The sequence below is a fragment of the Piliocolobus tephrosceles genome, chromosome 3, assembly GCF_002776525.5.
Source record: "Piliocolobus tephrosceles isolate RC106 chromosome 3, ASM277652v3, whole genome shotgun sequence".
Lineage (NCBI taxonomy): Eukaryota > Metazoa > Chordata > Mammalia > Primates > Cercopithecidae > Piliocolobus > Piliocolobus tephrosceles.
The window spans coordinates 92,112,238-92,122,463 of NC_045436.1; the positions used below are offsets into that span (position 1 = coordinate 92,112,238).

Here is a 10,226-nt window from a genome sequence, read left to right on the forward strand (position 1 = left end):
CTGTTAATAGTCTAAAGAAAAAAATTTGTGTTGAAATTTGATTTTCAAGTTAACTTTAACATGCAATAGATACTACTAAAGCAGTTTGTGTGCTCTTATGAATGGCAAGAACGTACATTTGAAGTAATTTTTTGATAGTTTGATAGTAATAAAATTAAGGAGACGTGCATTGATGTTAATTAGATGACAAAACATGAATTTTGTGAAAGCTGAGTTCACTTTGGTCAACAGTGATGTAATTGATCTTAAAGGTACTGGATTTATGAGGGCCAAAACTGTCCAACTAGTGAGGGTGATAGGTGTTGGAATGATTGTTTAAAATGAAGATCACTGCATATTCTAAAGAAATACTTTGTACAGAGTAGATGCTACTGCTTCATGACTCAATTTCTAAAGAATCCTGTAATGTGTTTTATATCTTTTGGGTTATTTTGTAAAAGAAGAAATTTAAACAAATAGTTGCAAACATTTCAATTTTGTTATGCTTTGTAGAGATCAATTATTTTTTAATAATTTATTTTTTGTTTTATAAATAGAAGCATTTTATTTTTAGAGCAGTTAGACAGGTTCTGATTTTTGTTAATCCTTATTGTTTTGTTCATGTACAGTTAGCCTTACAAGAAGAGAAGTTAAGACTAGAAGAAGAAGCTTTATACGCTGCACAGCGTGAAGCAGCCAGGGCAGCAAAGCAGCGAAAGCTCTTGGAGGTGAGGGGAAAAGACCCCAGCATATATTAGGGTTGCTTTTCTCCTTATTTGCTCTAACCAATCTTAGTTGGGACGTTTTTTTTCTATTCTCAAGGACTTCTTGTTTAACAACGAATGTATTTACCCATATATTCTTAAGAATTTTCAAGGCAAATTAGTCAGTCTTTAACAGCTAGAAATAATATCAGATTACATGCTTGATGCTCAGTGCTATTTAGCTTTAGATTAGCAAATGCTGATTCCTGTTTATCCTAAAGATGAATTTTAGTGCTATAAAACTCAGTATTCTTTCGGAAAAATTAAATGTACTCTTAGAGGGAAAATGTTGCCAAACTAGCCTTTAAATATAATTGGCAAAGCATTTTGTTTTGTGAGGGTTTTTTTTTTTTTTAACAGTTTCTTAAATTGCTAGAATTTATTTTATTCCCTGGAACTGGATAAACTGTGCTGTTTTGCCCCATAAGGTTATTATTTGCTTCTCATCTTTATTCTTGTGTCCTTGGGAGATTGGGAGTTTGGGTCTTGAGAAATCTTTGATATATTATCAGGGAAGGCAGCAGATTTACCATATCTTACCATGCTGCATTACCATAATGTCTGGCAACTATAAGTAACATTTATGGAACCCTAACTGTCAGGAGCAGCAATGTTTTACCTTATTTAATCCTCACAACAATCTTATGAGATAGTATTTTTAATCCCTTTTTTACAAATGAGAAAACTGAGAGTAGGATATGTTTTGTAACTTGCTTGAGATCCTACAGTTAATAAGGGCCAGAGCCAAAGTTCAAGCACAACAGTGCTTAGCCGGTATCCTTAATATCTTCCTCCATATTTTGCCTGTTTGGATTCACCTCTGTAGTGTTAATTGAAGTAGTATAAAGATCATGTCACATTGTAAAACTTAGAGAAACTGAAATATCATGTGTATCATACTGTTACATGATTTCTGTGTGAACTGTGTCCTTCCCCCCCTCTTTCCCTTCATTTTTTTTTTCTCTCTGCTGTTTTAGCAGATTATATGAAGGAATATCTTTGCTTTTTAAGTCAGTTCTAAATAATGAACAAGTTTTTAACTTTTGCCTTCTACTAAGAAAAGTATTTTTCTGGTTATCATATAGGCACTCTTTTTACTGTAATAGATTATCTACTGCTTCCCTTTTAAAGACAAAGCATTCCATATGCAGCATCCATATGGGTGATTTCCAGGGTTCTCTGAGTTTTTCCTACCCTGGTTTAAATATTTGATATAGGAACACATTACAGTCTATACAGTACATACTGACACACAAACATACACAGACACCCACCAATCATTTGATCTTCATGGTAACCCTGAGCTTGCTAGAGCAGTAATATAGCTATCTGTAATTTATAGATGAAGGAACAGTAGGTAAAGGCCATGCCAGGAATACATAGCTAATAGCTATCAGAGCGACAACTCTGACAGCTCTTCTAAATCTTAGTCAATTGCTTTTATTATTTCTGAGTCAACTCAGCCAGATCTTATAAATCTGTTGTTTTATTGCTACTTATTTCACCCAGAATAGAACTTCTTGTATTGTTTTAACTACTCCTTTCCTGCTCCTCATTTTTCCAATAGGTTGAAAGTTCTTGGGTATACTAAGAATGTTAAGAATATCAATACATATCTGTTTTAAAAAAGTTTTTTTTAAAATAACACTATGAATATTCTGGCCACTTCTGGATTATACATGGATAAATTCAGAAAAATTATTCCCATAAATAAGGGGATATAGAATTGAATAGTGGTGGATTTAAGGAAAAATATGTCAACAGAATAATTTTTTTTTTTTTAGAAACTAGAAAAAAATACTTTTTGGTATTGCATGAGTGGTTTTAAAATACATAATTTTACAACAGAGTGATTTTTTTAATTACATTATGTTTCCAAAGCAAGAAAGGCAGAGAATTGTGCAGCAATATCATCCTTCCAACAATGGAGAATATCAAAGGTAAATAATGAAACATACGCCTCCTTCTCTTTGTGGTAGAACATTTTATTGCTACGTAGAGCATTGTTCACCTCGAGATGTGTATATACGTATTCATGTTTATGTGTTCCCTAAAAATTACTCCTTCTAAAAGACATTACCTTGGAAGAATACTGAGAGCATATAAATTGAAACATTATTATTATTCATTTAAACTGACTTTATTGCATTTTTAAGAGTGGTCTCATTTCCCATATAGATGTAATACCATAGGTGAAAGTCTTTGGGTGAGTTATTTATACCTTAGTTGTTTGTGTTTTCCTTAGTCCCTCTCTTTCTTACAATAAAGTTTATGTGTGGTCATTTTTTGGAAGAGATATTTCAGTGTCACATTTCCACAAATATCACTACTCGTTCAAAGAATTTTGTTCATGCTTCATTATTGTAAAGTTGGACTTATGGCTAAGCTTTGGAGATTGGATTTCAGGATTAACCAAAATCATCTTATTTTCAGTTTCATGCTAGTATTAAGAAAATTAAGAACTATTTTCATATAGGTTATTCTAATTGTACAGCAGTTATGAATTTGTATGACATAGGTCTTCAAGCCAAAATGCCATCATTAGCTTAAATATTTGTTATATTGCATCTATCATGAATATATTAAAAAATTATTTCACTTTTATTACAGTTCAGGACCAGAAGATGACTTTGAATCTTGTTTGAGAAATACAAAGTCACAGTATGAAGTTTTTCGAAGTAGTAGTAAGTATTAAAGTATTTTCTGTACTTTTTTATGCCACAGTAAACAGATAAGTAGAGATTCTGGCTCTGTTTCTGTAGAATAACTTTCTGTTCTTAAATTTGTAATTCCCAGATAGGTCAGTTTCCTAGGTAGTCATTAATTATACAACCTCATCTTTTCTTTTTAAAAAGAAGTTGGAGCAAAGAAAAATCTCAGACTGTTTCTGTAGATCCATATAGGAAGTCAAGCACTCCTTTTTCCATTTCTACTGTGATCCTAACCCTTCCCTTTCCAAAAAAAAAAGAAAGGAAAGATGGGAGGAAGTAATAGAAAAGTGTACTTGTTTTTTACTTCAAATTGACTTATAAGATTAAAATATTTCCTCAAGTTTCAAAAGCAAAAACTCATATGCTTCCCAATAGTGGAAGCATAGTATAGTAGTGGGTCCTTTTGAAAATATAGGTTGCTTTTTATCTTTCTTGTTCGTTTTTTGGTGCCCCTTTGTAATTGACTGTTAAAAATATTTTCTAGAGTTCACCATATTTGAAAAGTTTATAATCACTTAAATTTGCATGTTTGCTATGCTTAGATGGCCAAAAAAAAAAAAGTTTCTTTATACTGTTCCTAACAGAAACTTACCAATAAAATGACTTTCAGAATTATTTCTTATGAAGCTAAAAGTAATAATAATAATATTTAGAGAGATAATTGTTACATAATAAAATGGCTGTTGTGGTAGAAGTGTAGATGAGAGTATTCAGTTGTATTTCGTGTATACTCTAGGACTCTCATCAGATGCTACAGTTTTGACACCAAATACAGAAAGCAGTTGTGATTTAATGACCAAAACTAAATCAACTAGTGGAAATGACGACAGCACGTCCTTAGATCTAGAGTGGGAAGATGAAGAAGGTATTTTATAATTCACAATTTTACCTGAAAAATTTAACATAATCTGTGTTGATTTATATAAATCTACCTTGGTCTTTATTTAAATGGAAATAAATTCAAGCCCTTGAAAAATCATATAAACACTTTTTAGACTGTTATTATATTGGTGATTATCACTGTTGATAAAAATGTTTAGAAAATTCCTTAATTTTTAATGTTTCTTTAGATTTAGAAAATAAATGTTAATTTCTTTAAGGTTTTGTAATCCAAGCCCATGACATTACTCGGTATGAATGATTACTACCCCCTTGTGGACATTCTAAAGCCGGAAGTTAAATATAACTTCTCTTAAAAATAAATCCACAGAAACAAATTCACCAGATACAAATCTACAAAATTATATTAGTATCTAGCTCATATTTTTATCATATCTATAGAAATAACTTGTGTTACTGGGTTGAGTCCTGGTGATTTTTCAGGAGTGACAGACAATGGTTATACAGATTTAAATGTTCTTTTATGGTGGGATCTGAGCTTTAAGGTCAAAAAAGAAAATCATTAAATGTGTCTAGGAATATTACAATCTCTTTGCGAATCCTAGATTTTAATTGTTACCAACGTTGATTCTGTACTTACAGATTCAAACTTCTTTTCTGTCCTCTCTCCCTTCCTTCTGCCAGTAAAATGACATTCTTTTTTCCTTTCAAGATTATTGACACTTTCACTTTACCAATTTCATTTTGTTTCGAATTAGATCTAGAACAGTTTCCCATAGAAACGTCTCTCCTCTGTTTGGTAGAGTCGGAAGAGCATAAGACCACAGACTTTGGAGCCAGATTGAATGGATTAAAATTCTTGCTTCACCACTGTTTAGCTATGTGACATTACCCAAATCACTTAGCCTTTCTGTCCCGGTTAGCTGAACTACAGAATGAGAATGATAGTACTGTACTCCATAGAGTTGTTGCGGGTTAAATCAGTTCATATCTGTGACATGTATATAACATTAACTGGAGCCTAGTAAATGCTGGAAAAGTACATGTTATCATTAGAGTGACTGTCATTCTCTGGGAAATGAAATTATGTGGGTAGGAAAGGACTTTGGCGGACATAATAACTTGGCCATATAAGACTAATAGCAATTGAAATCCTCCATCCGTTCTGTTTTATTTATGACTCTTCAGGAATTTCATCCCATCAGATAGTAAATGATGCATCAAAACTGCCCTTTGGTGACTGTTAATACTTATTTTTATCTCAGGCATACTTCAGGGTTAGACCCTAACAATCTCCCTTAAGAAGACCTCCATGGGACTGGGTCTTTAATTCACACATCAAGTCTGATAGTTAAATAAAAACTATATTGCTAAACTTGGAAGTTTTTAAATATAGCTTTATTATCTGTTCTGAGATTTCTAAAAACTCTGTTCAAATCATAGGAATGAATAGAATGCTTCCAATGAGAGAACGTTCCAAAACAGAGGAAGACATTCTACGGGCAGCACTTAAGTATAGCAACAAGAAGACTGGAAGTAATCCTACATCAGCCTCTGATGATTCCAATGGGCTGGAGTGGGAGAATGATTTTGTTAGTGCCGAAATGGATGATAATGGAAATTCCGAGTATTCTGGATTTGTAAATCCTGTATTAGAACTGTCTGATTCTGGCATAAGGCATTCTGACACAGATCAACAGACTCGATAGGGTAAAATTGTGTGACCTTGTTTATCAGTTATGACCAAATGTTAAAAACCAACTAGAATGTATAAGTGATTGTGCTGAGCCTTTTTGTAAGGGAGATGTGTAAGAAACCATGTTGTAAATGCTTATTTTATTAGAAAGGAGTAGGGATGATAGGATCTGAATTGATACAGAATCAAGTGCAATTTCATCATCTGCCTTCTGCTTTTCAAGACCAATTTAATGGTCCTGTCATGTTACCAATTAAATTTACTTTAAGTCTTTTCTTTATAGCATTTCTGTTTACTATGGTAGATTTCCACTTTTCCATTTTTTAAATTAATTTTACTTTGAATGATTTATGAAGCCTATTCATTGTCTAACTATGAAAACATTAAGACTTTTTTTGTTAATTCTCAGCAGATGTGAAGGAAGCATGAGGAGGGATTGTCAGATTCAGATTTAGAATAGTGTTCCCTTTTCCAGCATTATTTATTTCTATGACTTCTTTGGATTTTATTATCTAATAGTAAGTACAGTTGATTTGAGTAGATGACTCTAAGAAATGCAGAAGTATCAGCATTACATGTCCTTATTTACATGTCCTAGTATGATAATGTTGATTCAATCTGAACAAAAGATAATATAAAAATAACCCTTCAGAGTTTGGACATTTCAAGTTGGTAATAATAAAAAATAACACTTAAGAAGATATATATATATATATATAGTTTTTTCCACTTCATTTTACATGCCACTATATTGACTTTAATTGATATATAGTATTAAGTTTTTAGGTACCATTATTTTTAAAAAATTCTATATTTCCAATGAATGATCTTAGATTTTACACAGAACATATTCTCTGCATGATTTAAGAAAGGAAAATCTAAAAAGGTAATACGGGTATTTCAAATAAAATCCTTTCTGGTATGAAAGGCTCCATTGATTTTATTAAGCTTTCGTTTACCTTGTAGTACAAGGTGCTTTAATGGGATAGAACTAAGCATATCAATATCTATAACCGCATTTTGTTATAGACAATCAACTGTTCTTTTCTCTAAAATGTATGTGTCAATTTAAAAGGCCAGGAATAGAAAACACTCCATAATTGCTTTCCTTGATTTTGCTGAGGATTTGGTATGATTTTAGTAAGCAAACTGTTTTTTGGTTTTTCCTTAATGTTTTTAAATTTTTTTCCTCTTGCAACAATGACAGTGCATGTTCTTATAAATATAGGAAGGTCCAGATATAAATAGTAACCTAAAGTTCTTGCTGTACTAAAAAAAAAAAAAAATCATGTGGCCCTTTCAATATTTGAACTGCTAAGCAATGACATCTGTAGTTTTATCTCCTTTTTTATGTCATAGAAATTAATATACTTTAAATATGTAAATATAATACATTAGGTAATGCCATTATTTATATCTGTCTTAATTTAAGTTGTAGCTGTGTCTTGGAAATATTTTTAAGGTAATCTATATTCACCTTGCCTGTGTTAATGCTTTTTAAAGTTTGTATACATCAGATGTATATTTTTGGTTTGGCATAAGCTACTATTGTAATTTTTCTTGGCTTTTTGTTCATAAAGAATTTTTTGAAGGAATGGTAACAAATGGTAATTTACAAATGGTTGTGAATAAACACATTTTTACACTTAAAGGTAGTAAGTTATTTGACTGTTACTGGTTTTACTCCATAAACATGCAAGTATTCTGATTCCTGACTTGTAATTATTTTATTAAATCTGATGTGAAGACAAAAAGAAGTAAATTAAGAAAGCAAGATGGAACTAAACTTGAAAATGTGTTTTAACTGTTAAAAAAAGTTAACATTTTGTGTTTATAAAAAGTACTAGAAATAATTTATTCAGCAAATATTGGAATAGTATTAATATTGGAACTGGTGGTGGGTGTTAGGGACATAGAAGTACAAAGACACATAAGGTCTCTGCTCTTTGCTTACCATTCTGGTGAGAGAGATAGACAATAATAAGTAAACATATGTATAAGAAAATCACAGGTCACAGAAAATATACAAGATTATAGGAGAGAGAGTAACTGGGGGCCAATTGACTACTTCTCATAGGTCAGGAGAATCCTCTCTGAGGAGATACCTTGGCTAAAACTTAATTGTTTTAAGTTTTCATTGTTAACTTGGCTAAAACCTAATTGTTAAGCAGGAACCAGTCAAGTAAAAAAGCCTGGTGTGAAGCATGTTATCAGCAAAGGGTACAGCAAGTACAGAGTACCTGAGGTGGGAAAGAGTTTGTTATGTTCTGTGAATAAAAAGACCACTGGGAATGAAGCATCACGAGTGAGGGAGAAGAGTGGTAATGAGATGATACTGGAGTGGTAGTTAAGGACTAGATGATGCAAGACCTTGTAGGCCAAGAATGAGTTTTATTCGATGTGTAATAGAAAGCTACTGACATTTTTTGTAAGCAAGGATGTACAGTCATCATATACACATTTTCAAAAGATTGCTTTAGTTGCTGTGTAGAGAATGGATTGTAAGAAGGCAAGAGTGGATGTATAGTATTCCCAGTGGAATATAGTGTGCCTTGGGTTTACAATGGTTTTGAAAAGGCAGAGCAGATTTTACAGGTAGAAGCATCAGGATTTTCTGGTGGGTTGGATGTAAGACTAAAGAAAGGGGTAGAATCAGATACTACTGTAGGGTAACACATCTGGCACGGTGCCGTGGCTACCTTGCTCACTCCACATAGTCCACGTAGGCAAAACTCAGCCTAGCAGCTGCAAGTGCCCTTAACTGTAACTTCTTGGTTCTGATTTGACTTAATAAATGTAATGGGAGGAACAGGTTTGGGAAAGTGGGGAAAATGAAAGAGTTCTATTTGAAAAGTTAACTTTGAGGTGTTTATAAGATGAACATGTCAAGTTGGTGATGGGATATATGTCTGCAGCCCAAGAAAGAGGTCTAGGTTCAAGTTTGGGAGTCATTAGTAGGAAAATGGTATTTTAAGTCATTAAACCAGCTTAGTTTACCCCAGGGGAGCATATAGAGAAGCTCAACTAGGTGTTGACATTTAGAAGTTGGGGGTAGGGAAACAGCCAAAAGAAACAGATACAGGAGAAATGCAGGAACCAGAGCATAGTGTCACAGGGGCCAGGAAATCAGAGGGCTCAACAATAGCAAATGCTTTGAAAAGAGGTCTGCTGCTTTAGTTGCATTTGGGGACAGTTATACAAATGAAGGGATGGAAACTGGGGAGTTGGGGATGAGGAATAAAGAACAGCTAATGCAGACAACTTGAAAAGAGCAGAGAAATGGGGTAGCTGGAAGGGGATGTGAAGTTATAGAAAGGTTTTTATTTAAGATACTAGTTTTAGAGTAGGTAGATAGGCAGATATGAACAGAGCAGGACAGGGCCACAAAGAATGTCAGGGCTGGTGACAGGGAGGGGAAAATCTAACGGGAGACATCTTGAGCTCATGGGCAACAACTTCCCAATAAGAATTTAAGATGACAGAGTTTGGCCTTCCTCTGGGGGCATGTCCAGGCACGCGCAATAAGGGGCAAAATGACAGAGTTTGACGAATATATGACCTTCCCACGGGGCTTGGCAGGGGGGCGCTAGCCCAGTAAGGGAAAATTGCCTTAAGAGAGCATGTGCATAACTTCAACCACCAAAAGACACTCCCAGATACTGGCAAACCACTCCACATACAGGGAGGAGAAGAGACAGGGAGAAAAAATAGGAAATAATAAACCTCTAAGAACCCTAAGACAAAGGTCAGGCTGGGTGCTCAATCTTTTGACGTCCCCCTTGGTTCCATCCAAGTGTACTTTTTTTTGCTTCAATAAACTCTTGTTTCTGCCTTAAATATACTTCTGTCTCTTGGCTGAATTCTTTCTCCCAGGAAGACAAAGATCAAGGACTATGGAGCCTGCCCATACTCACCACTGGTAACACTAGAACTTTTGAAATGATGTATTTTGGGATTATACCTGCTTTTTTTTTTCAATAGAGAAATATATTTTTCTAGCAGAGGCCAGAGGTTTCATTTAACTATGTAAATATGTCCTAATCATAATTTCTTGAGAATACAGACATCTAAAAAAGATTTTATAGTAAATATATAGTATTTTCCCATCTTCATTTATTTGGTATTTCTGGTTAATTATCTGACAGTAAAGGAGTTTACAAAAGAAATCTGAGATTCCACATTGAAATCCTAAATATAAAACAACAACAATAACAGCAAAAACGGAGAGAAACAGAA

At 33.4% G+C, this 10,226-nt stretch overlaps 1 protein-coding gene across 3 annotated transcripts in view; it reads left to right on the forward strand.

Moving 5' to 3' along the window:
* AP1AR (adaptor related protein complex 1 associated regulatory protein) overlaps positions 1–10,226 on the forward strand; it is a 41,830-nt gene extending 31,604 nt beyond the window's left edge. Inside the window, exons 6-10 of one of the 3 annotated variants that reach the window (XM_023219942.3) lie at positions 609–707; positions 2,625–2,683; positions 3,354–3,427; positions 4,191–4,319; positions 5,738–10,226. In XM_023219942.3, the coding sequence (XP_023075710.1) occupies positions 609–707; positions 2,625–2,683; positions 3,354–3,427; positions 4,191–4,319; positions 5,738–6,003 (627 nt within the window). In that variant the 3' untranslated portion in view covers positions 6,004–10,226. The remainder of the gene's footprint in view (positions 1–608; positions 708–2,624; positions 2,684–3,353; positions 3,428–4,190; positions 4,320–5,737) is intronic. The other 2 variants (XM_023219945.3, XM_023219943.3) reach the window with 2 other exon arrangements.